The sequence below is a fragment of the Orcinus orca genome, chromosome 13 (genome assembly GCF_937001465.1).
Source record: "Orcinus orca chromosome 13, mOrcOrc1.1, whole genome shotgun sequence".
NCBI lineage: Eukaryota > Metazoa > Chordata > Mammalia > Artiodactyla > Delphinidae > Orcinus > Orcinus orca.
The window spans coordinates 12,657,505-12,677,558 of NC_064571.1; the positions used below are offsets into that span (position 1 = coordinate 12,657,505).

General features: G+C 44.0%; 1 protein-coding gene and 1 pseudogene across 1 annotated transcript in view; one reads left to right on the plus strand and one right to left on the minus strand.

Moving 5' to 3' along the window:
* Window positions 1-1,801: 1,801 nt before the first annotated feature.
* Window positions 1,802-11,140, minus strand: LOC101290190 (eukaryotic translation initiation factor 4B-like; annotated as a pseudogene).
* The window catches only part of EIF2AK3 (eukaryotic translation initiation factor 2 alpha kinase 3), a 68,560-nt gene continuing 59,371 nt past the window's right edge, over window positions 10,866-20,054 (plus strand). Inside the window, exon 1 of the mRNA XM_004285631.3 lies at window positions 10,866-11,493. Coding sequence (XP_004285679.1) covers window positions 11,165-11,493 — 329 coding nt within the window. The 5' untranslated portion in view covers window positions 10,866-11,164. The remainder of the gene's footprint in view (window positions 11,494-20,054) is intronic.

Consider the following 20,054-nt stretch of genomic DNA (forward strand, 5'->3'; position numbering starts at 1 on the left):
TATAAAAACCTATATTATTTACGGGGTTATTCTCTTGTATCATCTTTCTCTACCCCTCCCACTCTTCTTTCCCTCTTTCCCTCTTTCTCTTCCTTTCTGCCAAGTATAATTTGTGTAAGTTCAGTGTTTATATGATGCTCTGTTCCTCCTCTATCAATTTGTCTTCCAAAACAGAGATTCACACTTTCACTGCCTTTCCACCTCCAGTCTGTATCTTGTCTCAAGTTCTAGGTCTAGTTCCTAACTTCCTGCCCCCTCTCCTTTACCTTTCATTCCGGAGGAATAGAGCTCGCATCCAAATAATATGCCTGAGGACCTCCCTTGATTTCCAGTATTCCTGAGATGGCCGTGCCCACCAAGTCCTTCTGGAATCCTCATTTTCTCATATTTATTGCACAGTGTTGGGTACTCAGGGCTTAGTAAAACACGTCCATATGTAGGAGACAAGTTCCCTGGGGATATGAGGGTGAAGACCTCTACACAAGGGCCTTGATCTTTTGAGGAGTTCCCCTCCATCCTCTCACTGTTGGCAACAAAGTTTACTCAACCAGTTGACGACAGGGAAGAAGTCTTCTTTGGGCTCTCTGTAAATGTGTGTGGGGTTAGTTGTTGCCTGGGTTGGGTGGGTGTTAAAGGCAGGACTATTAAGGGGGGTAGAAATGGGAAAGCTCCTTCTGTGCACCAGGCCCCATTAGAGGCCCTAGGGACACAGTTTTGAAAGGCAGAGTACCTGCTCTAAGGAAATCACAGTCTAAGGGGCAGGCAAGTAATTAGACAGGTGATTAAAATACCTTATAGTAAGTGCTGTGCTAGAAGTGAGCATGGGTATTATGGAAACTAATAGGGTTTTAAGGGTACCAAACCTACCATGGGAAATGAGGGAGTAGTCAAAGAAGGCTTCCTGTAGGAGGCACCATGAGGACAGTGTTTTATTTTTAACTTAAAAAATATAGAGGTAACATAGGTTCACTGTAGAAAATTAGAGTGAATTAAGAAAGGACACTGAAGATAATCATAAACACCTTTTTAAAAATGCTCTAACTTGGGCAAAGTTGAAGGGAGTTATGAGACTAAACTTGTGATCACACATCCTGTCCTGGGATGCCATGCTTGGTGACAGGTGCCTGAAAATGCTGACAGAGTGCTGTGCTGAAATCAGTGCTCTGCAAAGAGGCAAGTTCCCTGGGGAGACGAGAGGGGCGAGATCTGGATCCCAGGCTGTGGTCTTTTGAGGAGTCCCCCTCCATCCTCTGACAACAAAAGTTACCAACCAGTGAAAATCCTGAGGGGTCCTTTGGCCTGAAGTGTGCCTTAGGCCTTATTTTATTTTATTTTTATTTTTTAACCAAGAAATGTAAAGTTCTTTTCAAGCCAACCTGAGGATTACAATCTGGGAGACAGTCTTTCAGAAAGCTCCGAGGACTGTTCCTGGGCACCTACTTTAAAAGATACAAAAGGATACACATTTTAAACTCTCCTTCCTGGTTGCACAACTCTGTCAATATATTCAACCATTGAATGCTACACTTTAAATAGGTGAATTGTATGTTATGTGAATTACATCTCAATAAAGCTGCTAAAAGAAGCAAACAGTCTTCCTCCTATCCTCCCACCCTGGTGCCTTGGCCAACCTGTTTGTTCTTCCAGAAGCAACCTTGGGACCTGTTTTCTTCTTCCAGAGAGATACAGATATAGATAGGTATAGAAATATATATTTATTTATATAGAAATACATTTACATATATAGAATGAATATATCTATATCTATATATCTAGATAGATAGATAGATAATCACCCTCTTTTTAATACAAAATCCTAGGGCAGAGTCCTAAAAGAATTAGGGGCCATAGCCTAGGAGAGAGATTGGGTCCGACTACCGGGACAGAGAGTAACAGACGCTGTGGTCCCAGAAAGGAGGTGCAGGCAGGCAGGAGAGCTGTAAATTGGGTTATCAGACAGTGAGTGGAGTTGGGGCCGTGTTGAAAGGTGGGAAATACAGCAAAACAGAGACTACAAGGAAGCCTAGGGCTTATCTGTGACACACAAGATCCCTGGTCTTTTGCTGCCATAAAAGGGGACCAATATACCCTAGTTTGCCCAGAACTTTACCTGTTTTAAAACAGAAGATCCCGGAAAATCCCTCAATCACAGAACTGTTCAATCATCCTAGCGGGTTGATCCTCCCCCGCTCCCCACTAGGAGATGGTGAGTTTTATTTTATCTTGCCAGAATAGAGGTTTGATTTGCTCTCGAATGTTCCAGGGCAGAGAGAGACTAGGAGAATGCAGAGGATGTAGAGGTCTATTCGTTGTAATCATCGCCCTCATTTTCATGTTCACTATCAAAGGAGAGAGTAGCATGACTGCTTGCAGAACTGAACCTGAAGCCTGGATTTTCTTCAGGTTTCTTTGGCTCAGGCGCCTTTTTTACCATCCTTCCCACCTTACTCCTCTGGTCGTCTTTGTTCCCTCCCTGTACTGGATTAGGGCTGGAGTTGCCACGCTGACCTCTTGGGACGTTCACCCATCTATTTTCTTTTCACCTTCCCTGCGGGTCCTTCCTCAGATGGCTGAGCCGGAACTACTGTTGTTGCTCTATGTCTGAGCTCTGAGATCAGCTTCCCCCAAGCATTCTTCTTTGGTGGAGGGGCTGGCATTACCTTTGGAGGCTGCTCAGGTATGGGAGGCTTGGAAGTTGGAGAGCGACAATCTTCCTCCTTATTGAATGTTTCCTTTTCTAAAGACTTCTTTCTCTTTTCTTCGTGCGTTTCTACCAGATGCGGCTGAGGTCCATCTGTGATGACTTACTTCCTCTCCTCAACCCTTCCCTTTCCTGAGTCTCTTTACTTGGGCAGCTTTTGTGTCTCTCCCGAGGTTGAAGTTCTAGTTTGGGGGAACGTGTCTAGCGACTGTGTCAGTTAGGCTTTGCCCCTCTACAGACAGAGGCTGCTCGTCTGGACTGCAAGATGCTAGCAGAGGAATCATCTTCCTTGGGAGTACCCTGAGGCTTTACATTCACGTTGGGTCTGTGGGTGGGAGGACCTCTATCATCATGCCTATTTTCATCTCGGGAGCTCCAGGACCGGTCATCTCGTCTGTCATAGTGGTCCCCTCTTTCTCTGTAGTTATCATCCCTATGGTGCATGACCAAATGGTCTTCCTGCCACTGCCTGTCCTGTAATCATAGCCTCTGTCAGAGTCTCTACTGCCTCAGTCATCATAGCAATCCCAGCCCCCATATCAATCCATATCCCAGTGTGAACCATCCTACTACTCATCCTGACACCCATCATGGTATCAGTGTGAATCACAATGATCTCAACATTTGTGTCCAAAGCTATCGTCACTTCTTCTGGGCAGGTAGTCATCAAAGCTGTCTGCAGCAGGATGGGCCCTACGGTGTATACATGTTTTGTCAGAATACCGATTTCTATCTTGGCCAAAAGAATGATCCTTCCTGTATTCATCCTGTACTTGATCAGCAATGTCCATTTGAAATCCCTGTTCCCTAGAAACACTTCACTGTTGCTCAGCATACTGAGCAAGGAATCCAAACTCAGGTCCTCAAACTCAGTATAACCAAAACGTCTCAACCTCCTTGCTGGGTTCACGGGGTAAATGCATTGGACTTGGGGTGACAATGATGAATCAATGCAGGTTCATTGATTGTAGCAAATGTACCACTCTGGGAGGGTGCGGATTTTGATAGAGGGGGTGGTTGTGGGTATGTGGGGAGAGGAGGTATTTGGGAACTCTGTACTTTCTGCTCAGTTTTGCTGTAAACCTAGAGTACTAAAGTACTAAAGTCTACTTTTTAAAAATTTTAAGTCATTTTAAAAATCAGCTTTTCCAGATATAATTCTGATTACATCAGCTTTCTTTTTGTTACTGTTTGCATGTACAAGTTTTGCGTGTACACCTTACAGGTAAGGTGTGTCTCTTACCATTATCTAGTCTGATAAGCTTTGTGTTATAGCGGGAGGACTTATCCCATACATGTTTAATGTAGATACTGATATATGGGCATTTATAACTACCACTTACTGTTTTTTTTTCTCTACCTGTCCCACCTGTTTCCTGTCCTCTTTTTCCTATTTTCCTGCCCACTTTGGATAAATCACATATTTTTATTTATTCCATTTCCTCTCTCTGTTAGTTATACAACCTTTTTTATTCTTTAAGTGATAACCCTAAGATTGTAACATGCATCCTTGACCTAATACAGTATAACATAAATTAGTACTTTACTTTCCCAGACAATGCGAAGATCTTTGACTACATTAACTGCATTTGCTTACTCCCACATTTTGTGCTATTGTTAAGTATTTTATTTCATTTATTTATTTTTAATTTATTTATTTTACTTATTTTTATTTTTGGCTGTGTTGTGTCTTCGTTGCTGTGCACGGGGCTTTCTCTAGTAGCAGCAAGCGGGGGCTACTCTTTGTTGTGGTGCACGGGCCTCTCATTGCGGTGACTTCTCTTCTTGCAGAGCACGGGCTCTAGGGGCACAGGCTTCGGTAGTTGTGGCACGAAGGCTCAGTAGCTGTGGCTCACGGGCTCTAGAGCACAGGCTCAGTAGTTGTGGTGCACGGGCTTGGTTGCTCTGTGGCATGTGGGATCCTCCGGGACCAGAGCTCGAACCCATGTCCCCTGCATTGGCAGGCACATTCTTAACCACTGTGCCACCAGGGAAGCCCATGTATTTTAATATTATGTACATTTAAATTCTATGTAATACTTAAAGCTCCAAAAGGCATTAGCATTATTCTACGAAACAATAATTTTCATTTATATTTATCCCCAAATTTACCCTTTTCAATAATCATTAGTTCTTGTGCCCTTCATTTTCAGATTTCCATCTTGGATCATTTTCTCTCTATCTGAAAAACTCCCTTCGGTATTTATTTTACTCTAAGTTTGCTGACAGCCAGGTCCTTTTATTGTTTTTAAAGTTTTTGTATTGCTTTCATTTTTTAAAAGACGTTTTCACTGAGTACAGTATTATAAGTTGTCAGTTCATTTCTTACACCACTTTAACATTGTCATGTCTTCGTCTAAGTAATCTGTCAATCTTACTATTGTTCCTTTGAAGGCAATGTGTATTTTTTCCAATGGTTCTATTTTTTTTTTTTTTTGCTGTACGTGGGCCTCTCACTGTTGTGGCCTCTCCTGTTGCGGAGCACAGGCTCCAGACGCGCAGGCTCAGCGGCCATGGCTCATGGGCCCAGCCGCTCCGCGGCATGTGGGATCTTCCCGGACTGGGGCACGAACCCGTGTCCCCTGTATCGGCAGGCAGACTCTCAACCACTGCGCCACCAGGGAAGCCCCCCATTTGTTTATTTTTGTTTTTATTTCCATTATTCTGGGAGACAGATTGAAGAAGACATTGCTGAGATTTATGTCAGAGAGTGTTCTGCCTATGTTTTCCTCTAGGAGTTTTTTGTCTGGTCTCACATTTAGGTCTTTAATCCATTTTGAGCTTATTTTTGTGTATGGTGTTAAAGAATGATCTAATTTCATTTTTTTTCTTTTTTTTTGTTGGTCCAGTTTGCCCAACACCATTTGTTGAAGAGACTGTCTTTCCACCATTGTGTAGTCTTGCCTCCTTTGTCATAGATTAATTGACCACAAGTGTGTGGGTTTATCTCTGGGCTTTCTATCCTGTTCCATTGATCTATATTTCTATTTTTGTGCCAGTACCATACTGTTTTGATGACTATAGCTTTGTAGTATAGTCTGAAGTCAGGGATCCTGCTTCCTCCAGCTCTGTTTTTTCTTTCTCAAGATTGTTTTGGCTATTTAGGGTCTTTTGTGTCTCCATACAAATTTTAAGATGTTTTTGTTCTAGTTCTGTGAAAAATGACATTGGTAATTTGATAGGGGTTGCATTGAACCTGTAGATTGCCTTGGGTACTATAGTCATTTTGATGATATTGATTCTTCCAATCCACGAACATGGTATATCTTTCCATATGTTTGTATCTTCTTCAATTTTTTTCATCAGCATCTTATAGTTTTTGGAGTATATGTCTTTTGTCTCCTTAGGTAGGTTTATTCCTAGGTATTTTATTCTTTTTGATGTGGTGGTAAATGGGATTGTTTCTTGAATTTCTCCTTCTGATTTTTCATTGTTAGTGTATAGAAATGTGACAGATTTCTGTGTATTAATTTTGTAAACTGCAACTTTACCAGATTCACTGATGGGCTCTAGTAGTTTTCTGGTAGCATCTTTAGGATCTTCTATGTATAGTATCATGTCATCTGCAAACAGTGACAGTTTAACTTCTTCTTTTCCAATTTGGATTCCTTTTATTTCTTTTTCAGTACTCTGGTTCTGACTCTAGCCTGTAAGTTTCCACTCATCTTTTTTTGTGTTTCTGCCATTGCCATGAGAATAAAGTGTTTTGGCTACATCATTCAATCCTCAGGCACAGGGTGTGAAAGCATAACTTTTTTTAAAGCCACTTCATTGTTGGGATGGTTCCTTATTATCATTATGGCAATAGCCCACGGACACAGCATATTTCACTGTATGGCAAACTCTGCTGGGTGCCTACCTATATAAATTCTTTCATTTATAAATGCTTTGAACAGATATTTCACAAAAGAAGATATATAAATGTCCAATAAGTACATTAAAAGATGTTCAAAATCATTCGTTATCAGGGAAATGCAAACCAAAACCACAATGAGATGCCATTGCATATCCACTAGAATAGCAGATGTTAAAAGACCGACAATATCAAGTGTTGGTGAGGATTTGGAACAACTTGAACTCTCACACATGGCTAGTGGAGTGTAAAATGGTACGACCACTTTGGAAAACTATTTGGCAAATTGTCATAGAGTTAAAAATACATCAATCACATGAGCCAGTAAGTTTACTTCTAGGTATTTACTCAAGGGTTATAAAAACCTATGTTTCCACAAAAGAGTTGTACATGAAAGTTCATAGCAGCTTTATTTATTTATTTTTAATAATATTTATTTATCTGGCTGTGCCGGGTCTTAGTTGCGGCACACGGGATCTTCTAGTGGCAGCATGCAGGTTCTTAGTTGCACCATGTGGGATCTATTTCCCTGACCAGGGATTGAACACGGGCCCCCTGCGTTGGGAGCGCAGAGCCTTAACCACTGGACCACCAGGGAAGTCCCAGTAGCTTTATTTGTAATAGCCAACAATTGGAAATATCCCGATGTACACCACTAGGTGAATGGATAAACAAACGTGGCCTAGTTACAATAGAACACTCCTCGGCAGTAAAAATGAACAAAGTATGGCTACATGCAACAACATGCATGAAGTTAAAAGTATAAGGAGTGAGAGAAGCCAGACACAAAAGAGTCTATACTGTATGATGACATTTATTAAAAATTCTAGAAAATCCATTGGGACTGAAAACAGATCAGTGATTACCTGGGGGCTGGGGAGTGAAAGGAGGGACTAACTGCAGAGGGATGTGAGGATGCCCTTGGGGGTGATGAAATATTCTGTTATCTTGACTGTGGTGTACGCATTTGTCGAAACTTATCCAAGCATGCGCTTTCAATAGGAAGACTTGATCGTACATGTACTATACTTCGATAAAGCAGATTACAAATTCCCTCCTCATCATCACTAGCCGAACCCCAGTTTTGTTCAGAGTGGCAGTATGCTATCCTAGCAGACTATGTGACATAGTCTTGACCTTTGAATTGTAAGTGGAAGTCCTCTACTTGGGGCTTCCAGGGAAGTTCTTTAAAAGAGGGCAAATTCAGGTGGTAAATGTCTTCTGTTGTTCCCCTTTTCCTACCCATAGTAAAGAAATGATATTGGGCATGCCATCCTGAAATCATGAGATGACAAGCACGAGGAACAAAAGTCATACATGAAGAGTGGAAAAACAGAAGGAGCGTAAGACTAAATAAGCGAATTGTGGCACTGCCGTGTCACTAAGAAAAATAAATCCCTTCCTTGTTTCAGCCATTATGTGGCCTTTTTTTTTTTATTAATTACAACCAGATACAATCTCAACAGATACAGACATTCTCTGTTCATGGACTGAGCTTATGATACTAAAGCTCTAACCTGTTTTCCTGACCTTCCTGACCAAGCTGTTTTAGAATCTTAATAGTTCTGGGCAGCCCTGGCTCAGGGACGGAAACACCAGCTTCTTTTCCTGGCTCAGACTCATTGATCAGCATCACGCCTGGTCCCAACTTTTCATACACTTCCCTGAGGTGCTCAGACTCACTTTCCAGAGCTCCCATGCAGTCACTGTGGCTCTGCACGCTGTTCTAAAACTGGCAGACTCTCTTTCCCCTGCCAGTTATTTTTTTCCCACTCAGATGACGATGACTCAGGACTTTCTTCTTTTTCCAAAATGGAAATATTTGCATGTTTTTTTTTTCTTTTCTGAGTATGAAGCTTGACTCTCCTGACATTTTCCACCACTGCTCTTCTGCCTGTGCCCTTTTCATCATAGCACTTGTCTTGGTTTTAATAATATATTATTAGTGTCTGTCTCCCTAACTAGATAGATATTAAGCTTCAGAAGGGCAAGGACCATGCCTGTTTTGTTCACATCTTTATTCCCATTACATGCAGGTGGCTACATGGTACTCCCTGAATGGTAAGTGAACACATGAATGAACAAAACTTCCACGTCATTTACAGGTGGCAAGCAGATCCCTAATTCATTAGCTCAGATTATTGCTCGTGACATGATCATTTTTTGAAAAAGTTACAAAACCGTGAGGACTAGGTCCACTAAAATATATATATCAATACTAGCTAATTTCAAATGAGCCATTACAAGTAGTCAACAATCATTTTTCACCTCAGGTTAATTTTCTGACACATCCCTCTTATAACCTCTTACTTAGGAGATCTTATCTCCTGTTTTGTTGAGTAGATAGTGATCAACTAGTTTGAGCTCTCTCATCTATTTTCTCTGCATTGCAAAGTAATTTATTCTCTAGGGGTACTCTCTGATCTCCACTTTCAACATGGAAGGCATAGCAGTCTCTGTTTCCTCCAGATACTCTGGGATCTTGCTTCCTTAATTGCCCCCTTCTATCTACAGCAACTACAATCTCTTCCATTTATCCCTTTCCCTTCTGTCCTCAGATATTCATTCATTCAACAAATATTTATTAAACACTTACTAAACACTTTGTATTGTTTTTAGGCTCTTTGAATACATCAATGAGTAAATGTTCATGGAATTTATAGAGGAGTGGAGGGAGACAGACAGTAAACACGTATGTAGAGTTTTTAAGATTTAAGGAGAGAAATAAAGCAGGGGAGGAGTTTAGGAAGGGTGGTCCTGAGAGTCTTCACTCGGAAGGTAACAGAGCCTTGAAGGAAGTGAGGGAACAAGTCTCACGAGTATCTGGGTGTTACGGGCTGAATTGTGTCCCCCCTCAAATTCATATGTTCAAGTCCTTACCCCCAGTACCTCCGAATGTAACCTTATTTGGAGAGAAGACTTTCAAAGAGATTAAGTTGAAATGGGGGTGGTAATGAGGGTTATGATTTGGCCCACGTGGAAGCAGGAAAACCAGTGAAAAGTGTTTTTATATAGGAAAGACTGATGTGCTGGGTTAACTATAGCTGATAAAATGAAGATGGAGCATTGTGTTTTGAATTTAGCAAATGGTGGCCACAGCTACATCAGTTTGGTGGAGTTGTGTGCCCCAAAGCCCGACTGTAGTGTGTTTGACAAGGAGAGAAGAGGAATTAAAGACAAAGAGTTCAGAGTTTCGCTGTACTGAGCAACAATGAAATGTGGGAGGTGGAAGGCGAAGTGGGGGGTTTTGCTTCTTTTGCTTTTGGACACAAGAAATTAAGAGCATGTCTGTATGCCGGTATCTTAAAAAAAAAAAAAAAACTTCAGAATTCTGATGGGGTCATAGCCTCCCAGCTATAGCTGCCCAACCAGTCTTCTAATCTTTGGTGCTCTTCTTTCGAAAACACTGCTGAAGAATCCACAGCAGTTGGTTGTTCCTAAACCACAACTCTTATCACTTCACTCAAAAATCTTCACGGTGTCCTTAACTGCATGAAAAGTTCTAAAGCCTTAGCCGAACATTCAAATCTTCTCCAGTTTGGCCTTTTGCGGTTTTAACTCTTTCTTTGCTCTACAGTGAGGTACAAAGCATGGCAGACCAGGATCAGAAGGCTTGGATGAAAGTCATGGTTCTGTAAATAACTAGCTATGTGACTTTAGAAAAATGACGTCAGTGCACCGGGCCAGGGCTCCTTCTCCTTTATAATGAGGAAGGGGCGTGTCGGATAGACTGGATCACGTTGGTCACCGGCATCTCTAACCAGCCGTAATTCTCAACACCGTCGCGGAAAACGCAGGATCGTCTCCCCAACTCACGTTACCCTTTCCACTTTCAGGAACTACACGTTTTGTGCGGTCACTCATTTTTCCTGCTCTTCTTTTGCCTATCCAAAAGAACCAGGTTTTACAGCGGTAACCCCTTGAAGGTCGGCCGCCTCCCCGCCACCAGGGACTAGCCTCCCACTCTTCCTTTCACTTGGGACTTTCCTCTCCACACTCAGAATCCGCCACGTATTAAGTGCCGCTTCCAACCAATCAAGAAGAAGTTATCTCAGACTTTTGAGGGGCATCCGCTTCCACCACTGATCTTCAAGTGTTCTCTAGCGCCTCGCTTTGAGGGGCGAGGCCAACCAGCACAATGGCCAATCTGCTCTGGGGAAAGGTATTCTGGGAACTGCGGAGCTCATCAATCAGGTAAGAAGGTTGCCGGGAGGAGCGTTTCTCATTGGTAACCGCGTCCGGAAGAGGGCCGGGCCTCGGGCTAAGGAAATACAATTTGATTGGCAGGCGTGCTGTTGACAACCAGGGAAAGCCCACCTTCTCCAACAGGACTAGCCTGGGAGCCCAGAGTGGCAGAGGCCGCAGCCAATCAAAGAGCAGATGCGCGGAAAGTTTGCTCAATGGGCGATGTCCGAGGGAGGCTGTCACTCAGGTGGCGGTGGCTGAGGCCGGGCTAAGACGTGGCCTGAGAAACGCGGCTGGACGTCCTGACCGTCGGGGCGGCGGCTGGGGTCCCTAGCACGTCCTCGCCCTTGTCCGGGGCTCCGAGCGGCGGGAGAGGCGGGCGCCGGCGGCTGCACCTCCATGCCCGCGCGCGGGGCGGGCCGCTGATGGAGCGCGCCGCCCGCCCGGGGTCGCTGGCACGGGCGCTGCTGCTGCTGCTCCTGCTGCTGCTGCCACCACCGCTGCAGCTGGGGCTCGTGACGGGGACGGTGGCCGCGCGGCGCGCTTCCGACTTCCCCGCATCGACAGTGGAGGCGGCGTTCGGCCTGGGGGCCGCGGCCGCTCCAACTTCGGCCGTGCGGGTGCAGGCGGCGGGCGCCGTGACTGCGGCGGAGGTGACGGTGGAGGACGCCGAGGCGCTGCCGGCGGCCGCGGGGGAGCAGGAGCCGCGGGAGCCGGAACCGGACGACGAGGCCGATCTTCGGCCGTGCCGCAGGTGAGGGGCGCGGGCAGAGCACCCGGACCGCTGACCCCGGGAGTCTACTTGTTTATGCGCGTGCGCCGCGGAGGATCTGGTGGCCGCGGTCCCCCCTCGGCCACGGCCTCTCGCTGGCGGAGGACTGCTGCTGACCTGGGGGAGAACGCGGGGCCGCCTTGCCAGCCCCTGGACCGGAGACTGGCCTCGCTCCGCTCCCCGGCGCCAGATTCTAGCTCCCAGGCGCAAGCAGCATCCTCCAAGGTACCTGGAGGATGCTCGGAGAATGGAGGTCGAGGTGGGGGAGAAACGTCACTTTCCCTCTTGCATTGCTTTCGAGCTTTACTAGTACCCCAAGGGACTTACAGACCCCATTTTTTTTCTTTCGTGAATAACCTTATGTCTGTGCTGGTGTGACAGCTGTTTGGGGAAAGGACTTCACAAAGAGATTTCAACGTTTCCCTTTAAACATATCCCTGTAGTGCCCACGGACCAGGGTTGAGATCAGTATTTCTGTAATTGAGTTCTGCGGAACACCTGCATCCGAAGCACCTGGGGATGCTGGTTAACTGTACAGTTTTCTAAGTCCGACTCCAGATTTACTGAATTAGACTTTCTCAGGGTAAGAACCTGGAATCTGCAAATTTAACACGCACTCCAGACAATTCTTGAACACACTAAAGTTTAGGAGCTATGGGTGTGTTCTTGAATTTTGGTAGTTCTTTGATATTTATAGGGTTTACTATATAAACATTTAATATAGGGCTGTCTTGGTTGAGTTGCTTCATCTCCTTAAAAACGTTATTTCAAGATACATGTTTTAAAGCACTTTTCAAAGTCAGGACACAAATTTAAGGCATTTTAATGGTAAAATATTTTGCAGATGACTAAGCTTAGCACACCCAGGGGGAAAGTGATTTAATAAATGGAATGATAACAGGAGCATTAGATAAATTAATCCAGAATCTGGATTAGAATGTATTGTAAATTTACAATGTGGTAATTACTAGATTATGACAAATGAGGTTTAATTTTTCAGTTAAATATCAGAACCTTGATATTTTGCCTGGAGACTACCATAACTAGGATACGTACTAAAATTCTAGAAGCACCCCTTGAATGTTTATATGTCGATGTTTTTAAAGTGGCAAACGTCTGGCAAAATTTTCATAGGTTTTGCTAATGAGTTAGCTATCCAGAAAGAGTGTTTTTGTTTCTCTTAAAGAAACTCCTGAAGCACTTGCTCAAAGTAAGTTACATGAAGTAGAGAAACATGTTTCATTTTTCTTAAAATACACATCCACTGCAGCAGGTATTTATTGGCACTTAAGAGGCCCCCAGGATGCCCTGGGGTTACAGAGGTTAGGCAGATAGCCCCTGTCCTCCAAGAGGAAATGCAGTTCAGCAGTGAGGATTAAATAAGGGGACCCGGGCTTCCCTGGTGGCGCAGTGTTTGAGAGTCCGCCTGCCGATGCAGGGGACACGGGTTTGTGCCCCGGTCCGGGAAGATCCCACATGCCGTGGAGCGGCTTGGCCCGTGAGCCATGGCCGCTGAGCCTGCGCGTCTGGAGCCTGTTGCTCTGCAGCGGGAGAGGCCACAGCAGTGAGAGGCCCGCGTACCGCAAAAAAAAAAATAATAATAAATAAATAAGGGGACCCATAATGACTGTACAGGGCAGAAGCCATGCAAATTACGTGCCATCAGTGTCCCAGGGTTTTTGTAGTGTTCAGTGGGTGGGGTACCCAGGTGAGGTAGAAGAGAAGATGAGAAAATGTTGTGGCAGAATGAGTTGTTTCCTGAAAAGTGGGTAGAACTGTGATGGGCAGAGGCTGGACTTGAGGAGACAGCAAGAGGTGCAAAAGCTGGGAAGTATGTTTAGGGAACATTATTTTGTTTGTGTGCATCTCTGTGTGTGTGTGTGTGTGTGTGTGTGTGTGAGACCTGTGCGCACGGGAGAGATACAGACATATGTATGCTGGGCAGCGAGGGATAGAAGATAAGCCTAGAAAAATAGGTTGGGGCACATTGTATGTATACAGCCATATGCTAGTAACATCGTCATCACTTGGGAACATGTTAGAAATCCAGAATCAGGCACCGCCCAGATCCACTGAAAGAGTATCTGCGTTTTAACAAGATCAGTGTCAATTCACATACACACTACAGTTTGAGAAGTCTTGGTGTAGAGTATCTCGAATGCCAGACCTGATTGAAGTTTGTGCTTAAGGAATATTTCTCCAGCAATGCTGTGTACTGAAAACTTGAGGAAAGGATACCAAAAGGAGCGTGTTATAGCGGTGCCGATGAGAGGTGTACTGTCCAGTGGATATAGAACAGAAGGGGTAGATTTGAGAGATCGGAAGCAGAACCTTGGTTCCTGGCAAATGAATTGATTCCTCCTCCCTGGGTACCGCCGTCTGAAGATGGAGAACGCGGTGGCTAAAAGGTGAGAGCACAGGTGGGAAAGTGGAAAGATTTAGGAGAGCAGGGAGGAAAAGGTAAGGGGTTTGGTGTTGGACGTGGTGACTTGGAGGTGCTGGCAGGACATCCAGAGGGAGAGATTAGGTAGGAATAGGAAACAAGCGACTGCAGTTGGAGAGATGTCAGGGCAAATGGTTGAAACTGTGTGAAGAGGAGACTGATGATAAAAATCTCAGGAAATGCCTTATGTTTTAGAGAAGATGAGCCAGCAAAGGAGACAAAGATACAGCTGGCTAGGCTGGAGGCGTAGGGTGAGGACTGAGAAGATGAGGGATTTGGCATGAGCACAGTTATAGGAGTTAAAGAGTCATCCTTTTGGGGAATTCCCTGGTGGTCCAGTGGTTAGGACTCTGCGCTTCCACTGCCCAGGGAACTAAGATCCTCCAAGCCACGCTCTGCAGCAAAAAAAAAAAAAAAAAAAAAAGATTCATCCTTTTTGGCTCCACTTCCTTAGTCCCTCACTGTTAAACCTGATGGGACCTCTGCCTCTGATCTTTATACATTCAGAGGGTGGGAGCCTATACAGACAGGTTGAAAAAGGAAGGAATAGAAGAGGAGGCGAAGGTAGTTGGCAAGCAAGAGGACCACTTCTTTCTCAGAAAGAAGAGTGAAAATAGAGGAATTTTGCCTGCCAGAGAGTAAGTGATCTTTGGCAAACAGAATTGGCTGGGAAGAGATAGGCCAGGGTTTAAGGGTCTTCCTGGTAACTTAAGATAGTGTGGAAAGTTTGAGAAATCTTTTTTTTTTTTTTTTTTGCGGTACGCGGGCCTCTCACTGCTGTGGCCTCTCCCGTTGCGGAGCACAGGCTCCGGACGCGCAGGCTCAGCGGCCATGGCTCACGCGCCCAGCCGCTCCGCGGCATGTGGGATCTTCCCGGACCGGGCCACGAACCCGTGTCCCCTGCATCGGCAGGCGGACTCTTTCACTGCACCACCAGGGAAGCCCGAGAAATCTTGAGTAAGTAGATTGGCAGAATCAACAAGAGATAAGTATGCAGTGTTTGTAAAACTTTTGTTTTTAAGTGCTCTTCAGAAAAAAGTAAAAAAAAGAGAATATCAGTTCTATAATAATAGACCAATATCCTGTTTATTTAAAGAAGGAAGATTAGGGGAACAAATTTGGATTAACCAAGCCTTTATTGCAAACAGCTGTGAAAAACCATGGTCCTTGCAAAACTTTTTAAAAGAGGGAGATGGGGAATGAAGGTCTTTGTTTTTGCATGTTGTCTTTTGATGCCAAGAAGCAGAATGAGTCTCGCTAGTTTATTTTTTTTTATCTTGATGAAATTTTGATTGGTTTCAGTCTAAATGCTTACTCTGCATCTCAAACATGTGAATGAGTGAGTAAACTACTTTTTTCCCCTTTAAAAAGTAGCTAAAATAAACTTGTTTTTCTGGTAGCAGTCTTGTCAGTGCTTGTCCTGTTAAACATTACATTTAGTTGAAATTTAAATGAGATGGTCAGTGCAGAAAATTGGGAAGAAAGTCAAAATCTCACCTCACTGTTTGGTTTTATGCACGCACATTGGCATAAGTTGTGAGTTACCAGTTTTCCGACTTCAGCACAAATAACAAGCTGCAAAGTGTCACTTGGGGTTCTTGTGATGGGATGAGCATCTTCATATTGACATCTGACAGCCCCGTAGTTGTAAAGCACTAGTTTTAACTATGACACTAATTTGTAAAATATGTGTTCCTTTTGCCTCTGAGTTCCCTCTAACAAAAGTATTACTAAATTTGACATTCATCTAATGGTGCTTCTTTAATTAGTGCACCTGTAAACTGAAATTTTTGGATTTAATGAGTTGTAACCTGAAAATACTTTGCAAATGTAAGATGATTTAATTTTATTTATTTATTTATTTATTTATTTTGGGGGGGTACGCGGGCCTCTCACTGCTGTTGCCTCTCCCGTTGCGGAGCACAGGCTCCGGACGCACAGGCTCAGCAGCCATGGCTCACGGGCCCAGCTGCTCCGTGGCATGTGGGATCCTCCCGGACCGGGGCACGAACCCGCGTCCCCCGCATCAGCAGGCGGACTCTCAACCACTGCCCCACCAGGGAAGCCCCTTTATTTATTTTTTATACAGCAGGTTCTTATTAGTTATCTATATTATACATATTAGTGTATATATGTCAGTTCATCCCACCACCCGCCCCCGCCCCCTGCCACTTTCCCCCCCCTTGGTGTCCATACATTTGTTCTCTACATCTGTGTCTCTATTTCTGCCTTGCAAACCAGTTCATCTGTACCATATTTCTAGATTCCACATATATGCGTTAATATATGATATTTGTTTTTCTCTTTCTGACTTACTTCACTCTGTATGACAGTCTGTAGGTGCATCCACGTCTCTACAAATGACCAAGTTTTGTTCCTTTTTATGTCTGAGTAATATTCCATTGTATATATGTACCACATCTTCTTTATCCATTTGTCTGTCGGTGGGCGTAGAGCTTGCTTCCATGACCTGGCTATTGTAAATAGTGCTGCAGTGAACATTGGGGTGCGTGTGTCTTTTTTTTTTTTTTTTTTTTTTGCGGTACGCGGGCCTCTCACTGCTGTGGCCTCTCCCGTTGCGGAGCACAGGCTCTGGATGCGCAGGCTCAGCGGCCCTGGCTCACGGGCCCAGCCGCTCTGCGGCATGTGGGATTTTCCCAGACCGGGCCACAAACCCGTGTCCCCTGCATCGGCAGGCAGACTCTCAACCACTGCGCCACCAGGGAAGCCCTGCATGTGTCTTTTTGAACTATGATTTTCTCAGGGTATATGCCCAGTAGTGAGATTGCTGGGTCATATGGTAATTCTATTTTTAGTTTTTTAAGGAACCTCCATACTGTTCTCCATAGAATTCCCTTTTATTTCTTTCTCCTCTCTGTCCTTTTACAAATTGATCTGATCTGAATCAGTGGTACAGAAATCTGTGGTCTTCCTCAGATCTTCAGATTCATAATCAAGTCTTTTTTTTCCTAAACTAAAATGACTATTGAATAATAGAGTCTTAGGATACACTGTTGAAAGGGAACTCAGTTATCTGCTCACTTTTCTGACCCCAGACTTTTAAATTTGACTACAAATCACACTGAAGAAAGAATTTGTGCATAAGTATCAAGGCAGGCTGTAAGCCAAAATAAACATGCTTTAGGTGAGTAATGGATTAGCCTTCCTGTCTATAATTGTCTTTTTTAAAAAAATTTTTTTTAAATTTTTGGCTGCGTTGGGTCTCCATTGCTGTGCATGGGCTCTTCTCTAGTTGCTGCGAGTGGGGTCTACTCTTCGTTGCGGTGCCGTGGCTTCTCTTGTTGCGGAGCACGGGCTCTAGGTGCACGGGCTTCAGTAGTTGTGGCTTGCGGGCTCTAGAGCGCAGGCTCAGTAGTTGTGGCTCACGGGCTCTAGAGCGCAGGTTCAGTAGTTGTGGCACATGGGCTTAGCTGCTCCGCGGCATGTGGGCTCTTCCCGGACCAGGGATCGAACCCATGTCCCCTGCATTGGTAGGCAGATTCTTAACCACTGCGCCACCAGGGAAGCCCCTATAATTGTCTTTTTAGCTTAACTGACACCTGGACTCTGGATATGATATGTGACAGGATTGAGGAAACGGTTCTGTATTCACACTCCTGGGCGCAGAAGGTGACCTGTCTTTATCAGCTGCTTGAGCTGTGGCTTCCACATGTTCCTTCATTTCCTAAGTACTGCCTGGAAACTCCATCTGCTTTTTTTCCTTTTTTTGTAAGAGAGGAGCTGCCTGTACATTTTTATTACAAAACGTTTTAAAATACAGAAAGGAGAGCTGGTAGGTTTCAGAACTAAATGTGAGAGGGGAGATTAATTTTTAATTTTTTTCACGCTGCTCTGTCACTAACCATTTTATTTAAAAGGTTTCCTAGGATAAAGCAGAAAAAGTGCTTTGAAAAATGTTTTAATCTAACTGGAAAATGATATCTGCCGCTCTCATGTGGTTTATAACATTGAAAACATAGATTGTATTTCTTTAAGGTTTAGGTGATATGTCAAAGTTATATAGTTAGTAAGTTTCGGCACTATGTTTGGATTTGGGGCATGGCTAGTCTTGTGACAGGTTTAAATAAAGGAAGTTTGATTCGAAGATTTACTTAGTAGGTGAGGACTAAGAAGTAAAGTACAATCAGTACGTTTGTTTTTCAACAAGAATCTGTGCTTCCTTGAGTGACAGCATGTATTTTAGGAAGAGGATTCTTGGTTACATCAAAAGAGCAGATTTAACCCAATCACATTTTTAACTTTGTGACTTCTTTTTCCCCACAACAGGAAATGTACAATTTTAAAATAAGCAGTTGTTACTGTAGAAACCATTTAATTGATACAATGTTCTACTGTCACCTGCGTCTGTTTCACCTGGGAAATTTATACAGGCGTTAAGACCCCTTCAAAGTTACTGTATGAAGGAATTCAGCATTTACTTATCAGACTCGGATAAACTTAATTGTAAATAGCCAGGTATTCTGGGTGACAGAAGTCAGAGCAAACAAAATTTTTTTAAAAATTGGGTATTCATTGTGGCCTAAGGTCATTTCTGCTCGGTTAAGGGCAAAATCAAAGCAGTAGCAGGATATGTGGCATCTTGATGAGACTCCTGGGAGGAATAAAAGCTGCACATTATAGTAATATAGGAGTTGCCACTTACGCAGACATATGGCTAACAGAACGATAGAGTTAAAAACCCTGAAGTTTAGGCTTCAGAATTCTGTCCAGAACCTCTTCTTCTGGTGCCTTAGGCAAGTGCATCTTTTCACATCTTTCTTAGCTTCTTTTTTGTTTTTGTTTTATGTGAATAGTAGTATCTGCCCTAGCAAGAGTTATTCATTCAACCAACATTTATTGCATTTGATTAGGGGCTCTGCACTGTTAGGTGCTGAGGGTAGATAAATGGGCCCCTGGGCTGTCCTGGAGTCCCAGGTCTGAGAGGGAGATGCATGTGTTAGAGAATTAGCTGTACTAGAATGGATGAAAAGTGACATAAGAAGAGTTTGAGAGTGAAGCGAATGGAGACGTCAAGTGAGTGAGTCCTTGAAAGTGAAGTGTCAAGGACAGTCTCAGCTGCAGGGATGACGTGAGCAAGGGCTCAGAGTAGTGGTTTCTGAGCCAGGGCTCCTAGACCCCTATGCACCTGCCTATGCGGGATCCATGAGATCGCCCTTATTTTCCAAATAACCTAATGGAAATTGGACATTCACTGAGGAGAAGGCTAATTAAAAAGTCAAGTTTCTCAGTTTTGAATTGGAATTATACCAAACTTAATTAGTAATTTTAGCTACTTCTTTCCAGAAGCCTTGAATATTTTGATTGGTACTTAAATAGTTCCTCTAAAGATGGGGGGAATTCATTAGAAGTGATGTTTTAGGGGCACATGAAATCATTGAAGACATACGACAAAAACCAAATTAACAAGGGAACTTTGTTCAAAAGGTTAGAAACCTAGGTTATGTCAGATTATGTGCTATACCAAGCAGTGTGGCCTTATTCGCTGGGCACAGGGAACTTCGGAAGTTTATCAGATCTCTATTATAGAAACAAAACTGTTGGGAAAAAAACAAAAAAGCGGTCGGGAGAGCAAGGGGGATGAGACCAGGGGCAGAAAGTCTTTTTTTTTTTTAATTAATTAATTTATTATTTTTGGCTGCATTGGGTCTTCATTGCTGCACGCGGGCTTTCTCTAGTTGCGGCGAGCGGGGGCTACTCTTTGTTACGGCGTGCAGGCTTCTCATTGTGGTGGCTTCTCTTGTTGTGGAGCATGGGCTCTAGAGCGCAGGCTTAGTAGTTGTGGCGCACGGGCTTAGTTGCTCTGCGGCACGTGGGATCTTCCCGGACCAGGGATCGAAACCGTGTCCCCTGCATTGGCAGGCGGATTCCCAACCACTGAGACACCAGGGAAGCCTGGCAGAAAGTCTTTCTGAAGATGTTCTAATGAGACATGTGAATCTGTTGTAGGACAAGGGCAGTGAGACTGAAGAAGAATGAAAAGATTTAAAGGAAACTATAGAAGTAGAGCCCAGAGTACATGACTGTTGTCTAAATGTAGAGCAAGGGTGGATCTGATTTCTGATTTAGATGTTCAGTGATG